Genomic DNA, 17,333 nt, shown 5'->3' with positions numbered 1-17,333 from the left:
GAAAGACAGCAATTCATTTCATTTGATTCTGATGCTGCAACTATCTCTTCCCATCTAATTTATTTCTAGGTAAAACAAATGTAGTTCATGTAAGTAAACCAGACCAAAGTGAGGAGAGAGGCCAAATGGATAAAGAGCTGAAAATGTAACATTCAGCTGCCCTTTCTGAAAAGCAGCAGTTATGGCATAAATCCATGGGATTTATCTTGCCTAGAAGCCTTGCCAGGGATTTCCAGCGGAGGGACAGTCCTGGGCTGGTGACACAGCAGCTGAAAACGGCACCTTGTAGAATCTGCTACACACTGGGCACGTCAGCACCACCAAGGCTTTTACAGAGAGACAAGGAATCCTTGTTCCTTGGTCACTGGTCTGCTCCAGGTGAGTCTAGACCAGCCTTCACTGCTCACTGGTGAGAGCAGAGGGGAAAACACCCATGTCTTGGCAGTGGAGAAATGCTCTTGACAACTCCTGCCATAACTCCTTTCCTGACATGGGCCTGGCCCTTGTTCTGGGCAGCTTTGGTTCTCTGTGCTCAGATTACTGCAACAGGAGAACTAGATTTCCAAAAGTAGACTTGTTTGAGCCAGTCTGAAAGAGATGCTCCCTTCTCTAAAAAACAAGTTCATGTTGTGAAGGGGTGTTCATTTGTTTTTATTAAAACCAAAACTCTTCATTTGTGACCAGCTCCTGATGCAGGGCTTTATTTCACTTACAACCAGTGTTCTGTTGATCTGAAATTAAATGTAAAATGTGCAATAAATTATATTCAGCTGAAAAGCAGCTCCCATTCCCTTTGCATCTGTAGGAGACTCCTGAAAATAAACCCCTGGAAAGCAAGGGTTGCAGGTTTTGTAAACATAATAGCACCCTCCATTCCATCCAGCTCATTGACTGCTGCTGGTCATTGCTAGGTGGGACTTGAGGGACTGGGCAGAAATCTCTACCAGAAGTTCCCTTTTTGTGTCTTTTCACTGTGTGAGGTGTATGGTCAGGAGTGAGAGCCAGCCTGCAGGGACTAGGACATGGCAGAATACTCCCAGGAGAGCATCCCTGGGAGCCAGTTGCTGGGTCAGTCTTTCCAGCCCACCTACTACTTTCTTCCTTGTCTTCTGTCAGTGACAAGTTTTGCCAAGACTGTAAGAACAGCCCCACTGTGGAATCACATTCCTGCTGTGAGCAGCTGCCATTTTACAGCCACAGCTCCCTGGGACTTCTCTTTATAATTCAATTCTCTGTATAATTCAAAATTACCAACAGAATTAAAACAGAAGCTATAAGCCACGAGAGCTTAGCTTCCAGTATGACCTAGTGCCATATGCAAAAGGTTGAGCCACCTTTTCAGTTTGCCAAGATGTTAAGGCTGCTTTGATGGCAGCTGGCTGAGCAGCAGTGCCTGCAGGGTCATGGCACATACCGGAGCTGCAGGGTGGCACCAAGGCTTAGGCAGCCCTTGGGTGGGTTGGAGTCCTCTGGCAGTGGGGAGGGAAGGAGGGAGCTCTCCTTCAGCACAGCTCCTGGAGGGTTCTCAAGGGGTTGGTTTGGGTCTGGCCAAGCAGCCAGTCCTCACGAGGCAGATGCAGTGCAGCCCCCAGGGCTTTTTCCAAGGCTGCAGGGACCTGATCTCTCACCAGAGGCTGGCAAGGAGCAGCTGCTCTGGAGAAAGGTGGGTATACCTGCCTTTACTTCCTATCCCTGCCTGACTGGGTGTATTGTTTAGGGAAGAGCATTTGAAGCATCAGATCTTGTTGCTGCCTGGCACAACAGCGCACACACCAGTAAATCATAACAGCAGACTCCCGAGTTTGGAATAAAACAAACTCATTGTTCACTTATTTCACATTTAAGAAAAAAACATGGTTCATTAAAAGTTTTAATGAAAAAATAAAGTTCTGAATTAAACTATAATTATACATGGCTGAAAGTGATGAACTAAAAGAATGAAGATGTTACTTTTTTATTTCTCTCTGCTGATACTGTAACGTGCTGGACTTGTCAGACACCATTCACTGGGATAAATCTGAAAAGGGAACAGAACAAGAGTCAGTCACATTGATTAGTGTCGAACCTCTGTAAAAAAGAGCCAGTTCACTTGGCAGTGCACCCATAAAAGCTTCAGGAACGCGCTCCATGGAGGTCCAGTTGAACTGTGGACACACTGCAAACACAGAGAGACCGATTCCAGAACGGGTCCAACCCTTGTGCAGCAGCAGCTGGGACCTTCCTAAGCCTTTCCGGTTGCAGAGTGAAATGGCAGCATTGGAGTGCTTTGGTTATTTTTCTGGCTGCAAAGGACAGTCAGGCAGCAGTCAGGGGTGAGTCTTTGGCAAACTCCTTGGTGGTTCCATGTAGCTTCTGAAGGCAGCACAGCATGGTCATGGTCTTGAGATTTCACAGAAGCTGGAGCTGGTTTTCTGAACCCAGAGTCAGCTGTTACAGCTTTGTGGAATAGGATTTTTATCAAGAAGCAGGACAGAAGTTGCAAGTCACGCAGCTCTGTTGCCCTGCCAGTCTGGCAGACCTCCTGTGCCCCCATGTCCCACGCCATGGAGCCCAGGACCCCGTGGCACTGGGCTGCCCGAGGCTTTGGCAGCTCCAGCACATATGTCTGAAGAAGGGCACCAGACCCTGTGTCCTGGCAAGACCCTCAGTCATCACCAGGGCACATCTCCCAGTGAGCTAGTCCTCAGACAAGGCAGTGCTCCAATGCTGTGACTGCAGAACTCAGGACATGTTCCTGCTGGCACAGCTGGTCTGGCTGTGGCTGCGGTACCAGCCAGTGTCTCCTCGAGCCTCCTGGTCTCCCTGGACAGAGCATACACTATTCCCCAGGCAGAACTTCAGGGAAATACCTTGAAACATCAACCCAATTTGTGTGACCCACGGAGATGCATTTGGTCATCGAGGAACAACACCAGCATCTCCCTGGCCTTGTGTATGAGCTGTGACTCCCCACCGTGGTTCTGGAGGGATTTCCCTTGGGCTGAGGCTGGCTGGGGCCTGCTTTCCTGTCCACCCCGCACTGGATGGATCCTCATTGCACTTCACCCTGTAGCTGCATCGCCTGCGTTCGCTTTGAGCTGTGTCATTGCTACCAGTAGGTTAAAGATTCTGGCTTTCTGGTTACAGTCCGGTCTCAAAAAACAGTGAAAACAGAAATCAACTCAGCTGTTGTACTTGGATGGACATGATCAAATCCCAGCCAGACCTGCCAGGCTCTACATTTACTTTGGCCCCTTTTAGAGTCCATGTTTGAATTCTGGGCTGAGAAGAGGGAGAGTCATCATCTTAAAACAGCCCCGTAGAGGTTAACAAAGGGACAGGAAACGGAGCAGTCTCCCTCCATACACACTTTTGAGCTGATCATGCAAATAAAATCATAAAAAATCACTATGAAGAGACCTTGTAGGGAAGAATCTGATGCCACTGATCCCCCACGCTGCCTGTCCAGAAAAAGGGCTGCTCTTTCCTGCCAGGGTGCTGTCCCTTGGCACAGGAGGGAGCCCCAAGTCCCATTTGCACTTGAGCAATGCCAAATTGCAGAACTCCCATTTTCCCAAGCCTGTGGAAGCGGCAGCAGATCACACAGAGGCTGGTAGCACTGACGCTGGCTCCTACTGAGCCTTAGGACATCTAAGATTGATCTATACGGAAAAATGGGCAGGTATAATATTTCATTGAATTTAAAACACAGGGCCATTTACTTTTCAGACTCTTCACATAGACTTCCTCCTCCTCCCCTCCCTCTTTGGAGGAGGAGTTTCCTAGCACAGAGAGGATTTGCAGTTTCCAATGGGATGAGAAAACCTCTATGGCAAAGGTATTGTACATTCCCCAGACATCACCCAGTCATCGTAACCGGACAAAACTCCACCGAGCTCAGAGAGCTTCGTCTGTCCCTCGAGACAGTCAGTATCTCGCCGCAGTTCTGACCAGTTGGCCTCTCCCAGCCCCAGCTGCCCGTGGTTTGGCGATTCCTCGTCCCTGCGCCGCGGGCCAGCCGGGCAGCTCTCCCGCCCGAGCAGCAGCAGTTTGGGGAAGCCCTTCCCGGCCTCCCAGCCAGCACCCACGGCTCGCCCACCCGCGCAGCGCACCAGCACCGCCTCCCCCTAGTCCAGAAAGCGCCTGCGCGAGCCCGTCCGGGAGCGGTTCGAACGGCGAATGTCAAACTTGGAGTCCCGGCACTTCTGGCAGATGTAGATCTCTGGGACATTCGACTTGCGGATTTTGGCGCAGGAGAGGTGGATCCAGGTGTGGCACTCGTTACACTCGATCATCGGCCGCCCGGCAAAAGGCTTCATGCAGAAGCAAGTGACCAGGTCCCACGAGTCGTCATCTGCAAAGACAAAGAGCAAAGCCACATTTTTTAGTGGTCGAGCCTTCACACCCACACTGGGACTTTTCTCTCCTTTTGTGCTAAATTAACCTCCTGGGTTTCAAAGACAGGCACTTTGCTGCTTTTTTCAGGTCTCCCCTGCATGGGAAGAGACTCTCAGCAGTACATGGGAGGAGAGGAGAACCGGCTGCTTCTATAAAGTTGCAGCTTTTCACTCAGTTTACTGTAAAAGGAGCCAACCCCCCCTTTTCCACCAAAATCCTAACTGCCCAGGCAGCACTGCTCAGCATTATTCTCATGCTACAGGTAAAGTACCAAAGAAATCGGCAACAGCACTGCCACTTCCACCTGGCTGATCCTCTTGGACAGCCAGGCCACCTACCTGAATCCACCATGATGTCCTCATCGTCACCAGTGCCGTCCTCATCCCGAAAGACCACCTGCTTGCCCTGCCGAATGACCGTTCGTTTGCCCACACTCTGGATCTCCACCGTCTGCTCGGCTGTCACAGCGGGGTAGGAGACACTGGATGGGGTGTCAGAGTCCCACACCGAGCAGTGCTCGGTCACAGACTGTGGGTCGCCCTCTGATGAGGGGCTCATCGGTGTCTCTGTGTAAGAGTCCTCTGCCTCCAGCTCCAGCAGCTTCTCCTCGTAGTCCTCCTCTGCAGACACTTCTGTTTCCCTCCTTTTCAGCTTTTTCTTCTTCCTGATCTTATCGATTTGTTTTCGCTCCGGCAGGAAGTTGCTGGCCTTTGCCCGCTGGAACAGGGAACCATATGGTTTTGCTCGTTTAAGCTGACTGAAGTTCTTTCTGTTCTTGGTGGGCAGGGAGACAGAGGAGGGGGTGTCATTGAAGCGAGGATCCCAGCTATCGCTGTCAATCGTGCCTCCAGTGCTGTTGGGAGGGCTGGGGCTGTTCCTCAGTGGCGTTTCCTGGAACACGTCGAGAAAGCAGGTACAGCATTGACTCAGAACAGACTCAAGGCGCTGCGCCCTGTCCCCGAGGCACTGTCCCCGGTCCCCCCGAGGCGCTGTCCCCGGTCCCCCCGAGGCGCTGTCCCCCGAGGCGCTGTCGCTCCTGCTCTCCCCATGCGCCGCCCCGGGAATCTCCGCCGGAGCGCCCGGGGAGCGATGCCGGATCCGACGTTTTTCACCCCGCCCACGCCGGCCACCCCCCGCCCCGTCCCCAGAGCCTCCAGCCGCCGCCGTTCCTTTTGTTCCGGCCCGGCGCGGGGCCGTGACCGCTGGAGCGGCTGGTCCGACAGACCAGCCCGGTGCCCCCCCGGTGCCCCCCGGTGCAACTCACCTCCTGCGGATACGGGATGTAGCCGGCGTAGGCCAGGACAAAGGTGCAGAACTTGTTGAAGTCCTCCACGGTACGGTGCCGCCGGGAGCCGGGGGAGAAGTCCTGCGGGGAGCGGGGGTGAGCGGCGGCCGCGGGGCCGGGCCCGCCCGGGGGGGGGGGGGGGGGCCCCGCCGGTCCCGCCCGCCCCGCCCGCCCCGCGCCGGCGGAACCGGGCAGCGCCCACCCCCCATCGCCCCCGGTGCCGGCACCGGGCCCCCAGGCAGCCCCTCCCGCGGCGGGCACGGCGGGGCGGCGCCGCCGCCATTCCTCGCCCCGGCGGCACAAGATGGCCCCGACCCCGGCCCCGCGGCGGGGAGCGGGCAGCGGCTGCCGGGCCGGGCCGGGCCGGACCGGGCCGGGCTGGGCTGGGCCGGGCCGGGCGGCGGGAGAGCCTCCCGCTCCCCCTCCCCTCCTTTCCCGTCCCTTCCCCTCTCGCGTCCCCAGGGCCCCAGCTCACCTCCGGGGCGAACGGCGAGGCGCAGGAGTCGGAGTCCATGTCCTGGCGCGGGGGGCGCGGGCGGGGCCGGGCGGCGGCGGCCGGGCAGTGCCGACACCGCGAGCCGCTCGGTGCCGGCGGGAGGCGGGGAAGGGGCGGCCGCCCGCGCGGGGCCGCCGGGAGCCGTAGTCCGGGCGTGCGCAGTGCCGGGCGCGGGGCGCGCCGGGAGCGGCGGAGGGGCGGGGGCGGCGCCGGCAGCGACGAACGGAGCGGGGAGCGGAGCGGGGTGAAGAGCGGAGCGAAGAGCGGAGCGGTGAGCGGGGCCCGGGGCCGCCGGGGCGGTTCTTACTGGGTGGCGGCGGGCGCGAGCCCGAGCGGGACGTGGCGGCTCTTTGCTCACCGCGGGGCCCGGCTGGTGGCGGCGGTGGGACTGGCGGCGACGGGATGGGCCGGGCAGGGCGCGGGAGCCTCGGCTCCGCACCGGGCCCGGCCCTGCCGCCCGCGGTAACGGCGGCGCCCGGAGCCGTGCTCAGAGCGGGGCTCCGGCAGTGCCGCCCGCTCGCGGGGCCGCCCCGCTGCCTTTGCGCTGCCGTCGGGCGGCTCCCGCTGGGGGCCAGCCCGGGGCTGAGGGGCTGAGCGGGGTGGCTGCGGAGCTGCGGGACCCCGGGACCGGCCCGAGCGGGGGCGCGCTGGGGGAGGCGGCGCCGCGTTACGCAGCGGCCGCACCCGGGGGTTGTCGGCCGGGACGGCACGGGACGGGCTCCCCGAGCCCACCCACCACCTCCTTCCCTGGTTTCCCTTTCCCGCCCCGGGAACCTCTCGGGGATCGGTTCCAGCGACTCCGCGCTGACCCAGGTGCGCTCCCCGCAGGCACGGCATGGCGACCGGCGCGGGCACCGGCGGGACGGCGGCGGCGGCGGCCTCGGCGGCAGGAGAACCGGCGCACGCGGTGTCGCTGCTGCGGGGTCTGAGCGCGCTGCGGGCCGAGCGGAGCCTGCTGGACGTGACGGTGGTGGCCGGCGGGCGGGAGTTCGGGGCTCACCGCGCCGTGCTGGCCGCGGCCTCGGGATATTTCCGCGCCATGTTCGGCGGGGCCCTGCGCGAGGCGCGGGCCGAGCGAGTGCGGCTGCACGGCGTGGAGCCCGAGTGCCTGGCGCGGCTGCTCGACTTCGCGTACACCGGCCGCGTGGGCCGGCTGGGCCCCGACATCGCCGAGCGCCTGCTGCGCGCCGCCGACCTGCTGCAGTTCCCCGCCGTCAAGGAGGCCTGCGGCGCCTGGCTGGCACGGCAGCTGGAGCCCGCCAACGCCCTGGACATGCAGGACTTCGCCGAAGCCTTTGCGTGCCCGGCACTGGCGGCTGCTGCCCACCGCTTCGTGCTGCGGCACGTGGGTGAGCTGGGCGCCCAGCTGGAGCGGCTGCCGCTGCCGCGCCTCCTCTCCTACCTGCAGGACGACGGGCTCTGCATCCCCAAGGAGGAGGCCGCCTTCCAGCTGGCGCTGCGCTGGGTGCGCGCTGACCCCGCCACCCGTGCCCCGCTGCTACCCCAGCTCCTGGCCCACGTCCGCCTGCCCTTTGTGCGCCGCTTCTACCTGCTGGCCCACGTGGAGAGCGAGCCGCTGGTGGCCCGCTGCCCGCCCTGCCTGCGCCTCCTGCGCGAGGCCCGCGACTTTCAGGCTGCCCGTCTCGACCGCCACGACCGGGGGCCCTGCGCCCGCATGCGCCCCCGGCCCTCCACCGGCCTCGCTGAGATCCTCGTCCTTGTTGGCGGCTGCGACCGCGACTGTGACGAGCTCGTCACCGTCGACTGCTACAACCCTCGCACCGGCCACTGGCGCTACTTGGCCGAGTTCCCTGAGCACCTGGGCGGGGGCTACAGCGTTGCTGCGCTGGGCAACGACATCTATGTCACTGGTAAGGCACACAGGGTGTGAGGGTACCCGCTAGGGTGCAGATTTCTCTTGAAAATATGTAGGTTCTAGCAGTGAGACTTGGCCTTTCCTGGGAAGCAGAGAGTTTGAGACTAAGCTTGGGTGCCTGCAGCCTGCTGGCAGGCATGGAGACTTCTGGAGTTGGTGCTGGATTTAGCAGCTGGTCTCAGTCCAGGAGCTATTTTGTCATGACTAATGCTGCTGAGCACGTGGGCAGAAGTCACAGATCTTGTAGTTAGAATTTTCTAACTGTCACTCTGGGGGATATGGGTTACTTTAAGAGGGTTTTGAGTTTCTCTCTGTGAAGAAGGTATTTGGTTTCAGAGCCCTGTGAATCACAAGCCAGGCCACTTGCTTGAGGCATAGGTGTGTCAGAAAGCCCCGGGTTCCTTAGCCAGCCCCCGTGAGTCACAGTATCTTCCTCAGCACAAATCCTGCCTCCTTGCAGTCCGCTGGGGCTACAATTACTTCTGTCAAGGTGACACCAATGTATAAATTCAGCTGTTAATCTATATGCAGATGCCTCCTTTGAACTACATCCCCATAGCTGGAGCGGCAGCCCTGCACCAGCTGTAACAAACCCAGGAAACCAGGCGCTGCGGAACAGCATGCCCTGGGTGTGCAGGACACGCTGGCAGAGTTTTGAAGGGCAGGTCTTACGCAGTTGATCAGGAAACTCTGTGTTCTTTAGTCACAAGCAGAAAACAAGGCTCTGCTTTAAGGGCAGGGTCGTAAAAATGGCTCGTTTGGTACAGATATCCTTACATACCTTGGGAGCTTCCTGGAGTGATCCCTGGTGGGTCTATGGAGACCAGTCCTGCCAAGAGCCATTTGCGAGGCTGCTGCTGGGGATCTTGGGTCGTTCTACTTAGTGTCAGTGTGTTGCAGGCAGGGCCAGGAGGTTCCCAAGCTGCCGTTGGTGCCGCTGCCTCAGCAGCTTCTGGGCAGCAATGGAGCAGGGGCCACAAAATGGGACAGAAGTGGGAGTTTAGAGGATGGAGGTGGTGAAACTTGGGAGACTCGTTTTGATTCATGGCTGAGTATGGACTAGGGAGGACGTGGGAGAAATCCTTCCTGGCTTGCTGGAAACAGTGCAAAACTTGCATGAAAATTCTCATGGCACACAGTAGTGCCACCCCCCAGAACTAAAATGCTGCCCCATCGTACAGCCCAGGGCAGCGGGAGGGGCTGTATGCGGAAGGTGTAGCTGCAGCTGTAGCAAAGGTGCTGGTGCTGAGCCAAGTGCTCTCCACCGTCGCCCTTGGCTGTGCAGAGCCCGGCTCTGACACGTGTCGTGCTGTGCCACAGGGGGCTCAGACGGGTCCAGGCTGTATGACTGCGTCTGGAGGTACAATTCCAGCGTGAACGAGTGGACGGAGGTGTCGCCCATGCTGAAAGCCAGGGAATACCACAGCTCCACAGTCCTGGATGGACTGCTCTACGTAGTTGCCTCCGACAGCACAGAGCGCTACGACCACACGCTGGACAGCTGGGAAGCCCTGCAGCCCATGCTGTACCCCATGGACAACTGCTCCACCACCTCGTGCCGCGGGAAGCTGTTCGCCATCGGCTCCCTGGCTGGAAAAGAGTCCATGGTCATGCAGTGCTACGATCCCGACAGTGACCTCTGGTCCCTTGTCAACTGCGGCCACCTGCCCCCCTGGTCCTTTGCCCCAAAAACTGTCACGCTCAACGGGCTCATGTATTTCATAAGGTGAGTAGTGGGAGCCATCACCTCCCTCCCGTGTCCCCGTGGGGAGGGCCTGGAGCTTCCCTGGGAAGGTGTGTGGGATTTTGGAGGTATTGGAGGGAGGGCACTGTGCTGGGACAGCACTGCAGTGCTTCCCCTGATGGTACTGGTGGGGCTACCCTTAAAATTGTGTAAAAACGCCTGAGTGTAACCTCGGGCTGGGGAACAGCCAGGTGTAAATCTGGCTGAAGTCAGCAGCGCTGCTTGGAAATTGGCTTCTCGGATTCCTTGGCTCCTGGTTCAGCCCCCCTCGCTGCTATAAATAAGCACATAAGCTCCAAGAAAACATTAAACTGTAGCGCAGGAGAGGACATCTTCCGTCTCAGCAGCGATAAGAAGGCTGAAGATGAAGTGATTGGTCACTATTTTTAAGTGCCTTTCCAAACTGGGACTTAATTACCCATCTGAAGCTGTCCTGATGGCGCAGATACTTCAGTTATCCGCTTAATTAAAAATAAACGGGAAGGCATGCTCGGGCTGGAGCATTTCATCTCCCTCCCTGTGTTGACTCTGAACAAACAGAGACTTCTGTGAGGGCCTCCAGCCACTTCTCTTTTTTTAATCTCCTCTTGGCTTTGCATAAAGCAGCAGCTTTGGCCCAAGACCTTTTATTTGATCCCTTTGGGTCCAGCTGAGCGTCTTGCTGGCATCTCTTTGAGTCACCTGGTTTCAGTCCATCCTGCCGGGGTGTTGCAGCTGTTCAGCTCCTTGTCACAAGCTGATTCCATAGAATTTCCTTTTTCTTACCCCTTTAAAATACTGATGGTTGACAGTTCAGGATTTTGGATTGCTTGTACATCTGCAGGAGTCAGTGAGGAGATGATCAGGATCAGGTGTTCTCTCCTCATTTCAATTCCTGTGCATGGGCTGCTGCTCCGTGTAGAGCTATAGGATAATCTTTGGAGGGCAGAGGAATAGGTAACAAGTAAAAATGGCAAATTCAGTTTTTGGTTTGTTTTAATAGCTTAGACTAAAGCCTCTGAGTGATGATCCCTTGTGCTGGGACTGGTTTCATACCAGTAAATGTAGCACAGCAGTTGAGGCTCAGGCATTCTCTGCGGCCACCCTAGAGCCGATCTGGAGCCGACCCTGCCTGGAGCTGCCTCACAGCCTCTTGATTCTGTCTGTACCAGAACTGTCTTGGAAGGACTGACAGCTCCTCTTCAGCTGCCCTGACCTTGTCCTCCTCACATTCTTGTGTCAGTGTCTCTGCGTCGCAAACGCCCCTCACCTGTCACTGTCGCCCTCCTGTCTGGCAAGTGGGGCGGGTGAGAGAAGCCTTGGGGGATTACGATGTCCCTCTAGCTCTTCTCTCATCCCACCCACCTAAATTTGGCATTGGCGAAGAACTCAAGCAGAGTTTCTAGAACGCAGAAGAGTAATTTTGTGTTCTCTTCCCCAGAGACGACTCGGCTGAAGTGGATGTTTACAATCCAGCAAAGAATGAATGGGATAAAATCCCTGCCATGCTTCAGGTAGGACGTTTGCCATCCCCCAGGGTGCATTAAGTATTACAAATGGGTTTCATTTACCTTTGGAAAATGAAGAGCTCTTTTGATCAGAACCCCTTGCACGTGGAGCGGGTTTAAATGTACCGGAGTCATGGGGAAAACAAAGTCCTGAATGTGGCAGCATGTCCGGGTGTTCAGCTCAGCATGTGAGAGCTGTGGGCAGTGCTGCTTCAGAGCCTGAGCTGCCGCTGGCGGGCATGGAGCCTCCTCCAAGGAGCAGCTGCCAGACAGCACCCACCCCCTCAATCAGCTGCCAGATTGGGCAAACACCCCTGATTGTGGTGTGTATTTATTGTTACTTTGCAGGTTCACGTTGGGGGAAGTGTGGCCGTGCTTGGCGGGAAGGTCTATGTCTCCGGGGGCTATGATAACACGTTTGAACTCTCAGATGTCCTGGAAGCCTATGACCCCGAGACACGAATGTGGAGCGTGGTGGGCCGGCTCCCCGAGCCCATCTTCTGGCACGGCAGCGTCAGCATATTCCGGCAGTTCATGCCAGAAACCCCACAGGAGGACGACAGCATCACGCTGGACAACACCATCAGCTTGAGCAGGCAGACCCAAAACCTTCACAACCAGAACCTCAATGAACTGCCTTAGCACAGGAAGCAGCCTGACATAAGTCCCTCATCCAGAACCTGGGCTGCTTCGGGAGAAGGCTGAGGCAAACCAGTGCTTGGAAACAAAACCGTAGTGATCACAGAGGGAATGGGAACTCTGGCTGTTGGATGTGCTGCTGTGTGACCGCAGGCAGTGAGGCCTCCGCTGCTCCCTCAGCCCTTCGCTGCCCGCAGGGACCCGAGACCCCCAGGGAAAACAATCACACTGACCCGCGCCACAGCACCACCACTGACAGCTTGTGACCAGACACCTTTCACTGGGAGCTCCTTCACCCCATAGTACTTTGCCACCAAACTGCTTCCTTCAGTTTCTTTTTTGGGAGGGGTCTGTCTGGTAAGACAGTGGTCTGGACCCCCCCTCTATTCTGTGCCTCGGAGGGAGACAGGCTTTCTGTGCACGTGTTGGGATTGAAAGGTAGTTATTTTAGGGGTTTTTTTCTTCTTTTTGTTTGGGGTTTGCATATTTTTTGGCCTGTGTAAGATTTGCCTTTATACTTGCCCAAGTGCCCTGGCCAGGTGGGCTGTTTATCTACCTTTGCTGAAGAGCAGCTGCGTGGTTTATTTGTGGAATGTTTCTGGAACAAGCAGAGGCCGAACCTGTGGCACAGCTCCCCAGGAGCGAGTGTCACATCTTCAGGAGAACCTTGAAGTGTGACAGCAGCTCAGGCGTGGCTGGATGCATTTGCTTTTTTGGTCTTTTATTTTTAACCAATAGAGAAGTCTGTATTTTAAACTGAATTCAGAGATGGAAAGCCCGCATACCCGGTCACTGCACTCCTCAGCCAGGGGGAACCCGCGCTGTTCCTCAGTCTGGAACACTGACAGTGCCTTGAGACCACGCGCTGGGGTGCAGCCCGTGGGCCCCTGTGGGCAGAGCCTGGCGGGGGGGACACTGGGGCCTGCAATTCGGGGCATCTGCTGCTTTTCTGGGAGCAGCCTGTCCGTGCTGTGCCGTGCCTGCGGAGAGCCGGACGGCGCTGCAGCCCGAGGTATTTCTGCTGAGCTATAAATAGTGCTCGCTGCTGGACCCCCAACCCCACCCGCTGAGCAGCTACAGATAACTATTTATTTTTTGTAGAATTCATTGTGTTGAATCCTCCAGTACAGTTGAACTCCATCCTTTGAAACAAAGGCATTTTACATTTGCAGATAATGTATTTTTATTCTCATAGTTTGTTTTTAAATTTACTTGCAGCTGTCAAGTTAAATAAAACCTGTTACACAATTCTGTCGTCTGCGAAGGGAAAGGGCCTGGAGTGAAATTTTAGTGGGACTGTCTCTATCTGGGTACGCTTAAAACAGAGCCTCTCTGCCTCCTTGGTGAGTAGAGGGGGAAGGCAGAGAGCATGGCTGAGACTCTGGGGGTGAGGGTACACACAGGGATCTCCCCCAACCTGGCACCACTCAGGAAATGGTTATAACTCCCCCAGCAACCTTGGATCGTGTTATTTGGGACAGAGATAAGTCCCTACCCCTGACCACAGGAGCTCAGGCACTGTGTGGCTGCTGAAGTGTGTTTCAAGTGAACTTGCAGCTCCATTATCTCAATGGTGAGCAGACACAGGTCCTGCCCCTCCTGTAATGGGGGAAAGAAACAGCAACTGACAGAAGCTTGACAAAATAAAGGAGAAATAAGGCACAAGTTTAACGGAGGAAACAATCCTTTCACATGCGTTAAAGGAAAGGGCAGAGCTGCTCTCTCTGGGGGAAGTTGAGCTTTAATCTTTAATCAGGAGCAGGGTAAGAGGGCTGAAGGAAAGGGGCTCCTCCGCCACCAGCTCCTCGGGTGTCAGAAAGTGATTCACAGTATGACACAAGCAGGTCAGTCCAATCCCCCTGCACGGTGCACAGACACTGACTGGAGTGGCCCTTTTGCACCATTTCTTCATTTGACACTCAATCACATCATCATGGTGACTTCCCTGTAGTCTGGGGTGAGAGACTGGCAGGGAAGAAGGGGAGGGGACGGATGCACAACTCGAAAGAACAAGTGTGGCAGAGATTGGCTCAGCCCAAGACTTTACTGTGTTTCAGTGGAAGGGTGGCTGCACTACGTCTCACAGTCTTCAGGAATCGTTGTTGTTATAATCAGAGATTGCTCAATCACGTCCGCCGTGGAGAAGTTCTCGTCTGAGCACAGTCTCTGCGCAGGAACCTCCTCGGGCAGTGGCCTGTGGGCCAGTGACTCCACAATCACCTCGGCCGAGCCCACCTCCAGCTCTGGTGGCGGCTGCAGCACCACCATCACATCCTTCTCGTCCTCAATGATCAAGTTCCTCAGCTTCCGCTGCCGTGGGTTGTAGTTCTCCACGCGGTCATGGATCTCCATGTGGCGCCTCAAGTGAGCCTGTGAAGGAAGGGACACGCAGAAGGGCCCGGTGAGGGCCGGCTCCCTGGCACAGCCCAGAGGCCCCAGAGCTGGGGAAGGCCTCACCTGCCGCGTGAACTTGTAGCCACACTCAGTGCACTCAAACTTCCTCACGCCCTTGTGCCGGCGGATATGGACGCGCAGCTGTTCCACTGCTGGGAAGGGAAGTGAGAGCCCGTGGGCAGCAGCTCCACACTGTACCTGCTCACAGTGATGCCAAGCTGCCTGTGGGGAGGAGGTGGCTCCTGTGGAGCCCTGTGAAAGCCGGAGCCCCAGCGTTACCTTTGAACGTCTTCCCGCAGATGTGGCAGAAGTGGGGCCGCCCCTCCTGGTGCCGGCTGGCGATGTGTCTCAGCAGCGGCCCCTTCTCCGTGAAACGCTGCTCACAAAACTCACAGCTGAATGGCCGCTCGCCGGTGTGCGTCCGGTTGTGCTTGTCCAGGCTCGCTGCCATTATCAGGGGCAGAGAGGGGGAGAGCAGCCAGTCAGTGGCATGGCACGTGCCCCCCATCCCAGCAACCAGGCCAGAAAGGCAAGTGCAGCATAAGCTCCAGGTAAAGGTCATGGGAAACACCAGCTTGTTCCCCTTCTGTGCCATGAGGGCAGTGGAGGTGACTTGGTGTCAGCCTGCACTCACAAGAGTGTGGCTTTGCTCCTGGGGAAGCTGCTTTCTGGAGGTCCTGGATGCCAGAGCATGGCGCTTGGCATGACCTGCCCCAGCAGCAGCCAGGGGTACCTTGTGTCCGGAAGGTCTTGCCGCAAAGGTGGCACTGGAAGGGCTTCTCGCCAGTGTGTGTGCGCAGGTGCATGTTGAGGTTGGCTTTTTGTGTGAAGGCGTGGTGGCAGAACTCACACACATAGGGCCGCTCGTTTCTGTGGGCAGGGAAAACTCACCATGACTTCTCCCTCCACCAGTTTCAGCCCCTTGGGTCTCAGCCCAGCACCTCCGGGAAGGGAGCACTCCCTTCAGCCAACCCCCAGTCCTATAGGGGAGGGAGCACAGCCAGAAGAGCCAGGGTGACATAAGGGAGGACACGGGTCACATCGTACCTGTGCTTGGCCTTGATGTGCATCTGCAGGCCATTGCGGCTCGAGGCCCTGTGCCCACACTCCTCACACACAAACAGCTTCTCTCCACGGTGCTTGAAGGCCTCATGCAGGCGCAGCTCTGTCCGGGACAGAAAGCACTTGGAGCAGGTTGAGCACTGCAAGGCCACAGGAGAGGGGGGTTAGGGTACACCCACACCAGACCCACTTGTGCCCAACACCTGGCACTCCCCTGGCTGCTCCAGGGCCCTTCCTGCGGCAGCCACAGCAGCACCCCTGGCCTCAGAGACACCCAGTGAGATGGGACAGCCCAAGAGGCAAAATGCTGGTCAGTGCTCAGGTCTATCAGCTGCTCCTGTACTCAAAAAAGCCTGTTTCCAGCAGCTCTGTGTCCCCCTGCCTCACTAACAGAGCCAGACGGGCCACGGGCACTATTCCCTAGGTCAGGTGCGTGTGCAGGATCATCCCCTTCCCGATACCCTGGTCCCTACCGCGTGGGGCTTGGGTGCGCCATGCAGCTTTATCATGTGGCTCTGAAGATCCTTCTTCTGCATGAACTGCTGCGAGCACGAGGAGCACTGCGAGAAAAGAGAGGGAGGTCAGCTTCCAGTTGCCCCCAAAGAGTGGTTTCAGAGCAAGGAGGACCAGTGGGGGAGCAGAACAGATTCCTTGTACGGCTGCAGGAAGCAGGTGGCTGTGGTGTCTCCCTGGAACACGTTCCAGCTCAGAGACAGGGAATGACCCTTAGTGGGCTGTCACAGACGGGGGAAGGAAGCTGGGGGGCTCAGCTCCCTGATGGGCTTGGCCAGGCTGCCCCAGAAGGCAAACACTCACCCCCACTCTGTGCCAGTGTCCAGCAGCATCCACGGGGATGCCGGATGCCAGCACTGCTCACCTTGTATGGCATTTCCCCAGTGTGTGACACCATGTGCAGCCGCAGCTCCATCCGTCGCTTGAACACCTCCGGGCACGCTGAGCACGTGAACACCTACGAGAGACAGGGCGGCATCAGCTTCTGGAGGAGCCAGAGCCCAGCCCGGAGCCCGCGGCTCAGCCCCTGCCAGGCACATGGCACAGCGCTCAGCCTGCACCCGCAGGACCCGCGTCTTGTGCAGCACAGAGTGTCCTGGCACGCTGGAACACACAGTGAAGGTTGTGTGGCACATCAGGCACAAGCTGATGCCGTCCTGGTCCCAGCCGTGGGGGTCCCAGCCACAGGGACCCCGGCTATGGAATGTGTGCCATGCGGTGCTGATAGGTGTCTGTTCAGAGCTGAGCGTGGCCTGGGGCTCGGAAAAGGCTCCAGTTCCCTTCCTGATGGATGGCAGCCGCACTCCAGCCCAGTGGGGCAGCTCCTGGGAGTACCTGTTCTGATCGGTTCATGCAGTTCCTGGCTTCATGTTCCATGAGATTCTCTTTTCTAAAGTAACATTTGCCACACTTGGAACACTCAAATGGCTTCTCTCCAGTATGTTTCCTGGGGAGATACAAATGGAGAACCCCATCACTGCCTGTCCAACAGCAGATGCACAGACAGGTGCGGGAGGACACAGGGAAAGGTGAAGCAGGTTCTTGCCCATGTCCCCCCAGTGCCACTATTCAGTCACCCTAAAGCTGCTTTTATGTCACTTTCAGGGCCCCTCAAAGCATGGTCAGGCTGTCAGTGCCCACTGTGCTCCGCAGAATCTTGATTCTGCAGGGCCAAGGTTCTGCAGGGCCCTGTGTTTCCTCACACAGGACTGAAGTGAAACTCGAGACCTCAGGGCAGGGCCCTGCCCTGCTTTCAGAGATCCAGCCCAGAGATCCTCACAGAGCTCGGCTACATGTTCCCCACAGCCCCCGAAATCCAGCCCAGCCCGGGCTGATCTGACAGCCCACAAGGACGATTTGCCATTGCCCACCTGCAGCCAGCACAGCCCCTGAGGAGCCCCCACTGCCACCTTCCTGAGCCGCAGCCCAGGACAGTCACTGCAGCTCTGATATGTTTCAGA

The 17,333-nt window shown here is 57.4% G+C and overlaps 3 protein-coding genes across 3 annotated transcripts in view; 1 reads left to right on the top strand and 2 right to left on the bottom strand.

The window, feature by feature from the left end:
- Positions 1 to 3,654: 3,654 nt before the first annotated feature.
- PHF13 (PHD finger protein 13) lies at positions 3,655 to 6,258 on the bottom strand. Its single transcript, XM_017831221.1, has 4 exons — positions 6,138 to 6,258; positions 5,642 to 5,743; positions 4,716 to 5,268; positions 3,655 to 4,333 (listed from the first exon to the last, which is right to left on the bottom strand). The coding sequence occupies exons 1-4, from the start codon at positions 6,174 to 6,176 to the stop codon at positions 4,107 to 4,109; spliced, it is 921 nt and encodes a 306-aa protein (XP_017686710.1). The 5' UTR covers positions 6,177 to 6,258; the 3' UTR covers positions 3,655 to 4,106.
- On the top strand, positions 5,624 to 13,174 carry KLHL21 (kelch like family member 21). Its single transcript, XM_017831197.1, has 5 exons — positions 5,624 to 5,711; positions 6,987 to 8,029; positions 9,355 to 9,760; positions 11,199 to 11,271; positions 11,614 to 13,174. The coding sequence occupies exons 2-5, from the start codon at positions 6,994 to 6,996 to the stop codon at positions 11,905 to 11,907; spliced, it is 1,809 nt and encodes a 602-aa protein (XP_017686686.1). The 5' UTR covers positions 5,624 to 5,711; positions 6,987 to 6,993; the 3' UTR covers positions 11,908 to 13,174.
- A 746-nt stretch (positions 13,175 to 13,920) lies between these two features.
- The window catches only part of ZBTB48 (zinc finger and BTB domain containing 48), a 4,637-nt gene continuing 1,224 nt past the window's right edge, over positions 13,921 to 17,333 (bottom strand). Inside the window, 8 exon segments of the mRNA XM_017831154.1 lie at positions 13,921 to 14,274; positions 14,362 to 14,450; positions 14,578 to 14,742; positions 15,032 to 15,168; positions 15,346 to 15,500; positions 15,834 to 15,920; positions 16,238 to 16,330; positions 16,708 to 16,819. Coding sequence (XP_017686643.1) covers positions 13,978 to 14,274; positions 14,362 to 14,450; positions 14,578 to 14,742; positions 15,032 to 15,168; positions 15,346 to 15,500; positions 15,834 to 15,920; positions 16,238 to 16,330; positions 16,708 to 16,819 — 1,135 coding nt within the window. The 3' untranslated portion in view covers positions 13,921 to 13,977.

Source organism: Lepidothrix coronata, unplaced genomic scaffold (assembly GCF_001604755.1).
Source record: "Lepidothrix coronata isolate B3197 unplaced genomic scaffold, Lepidothrix_coronata-1.0 Scaffold188, whole genome shotgun sequence".
Lineage (NCBI taxonomy): Eukaryota > Metazoa > Chordata > Aves > Passeriformes > Pipridae > Lepidothrix > Lepidothrix coronata.
The sequence above is the reverse complement of the archived record's forward strand: the minus strand, read 5'-3'. Positions and strand labels throughout refer to the sequence as shown.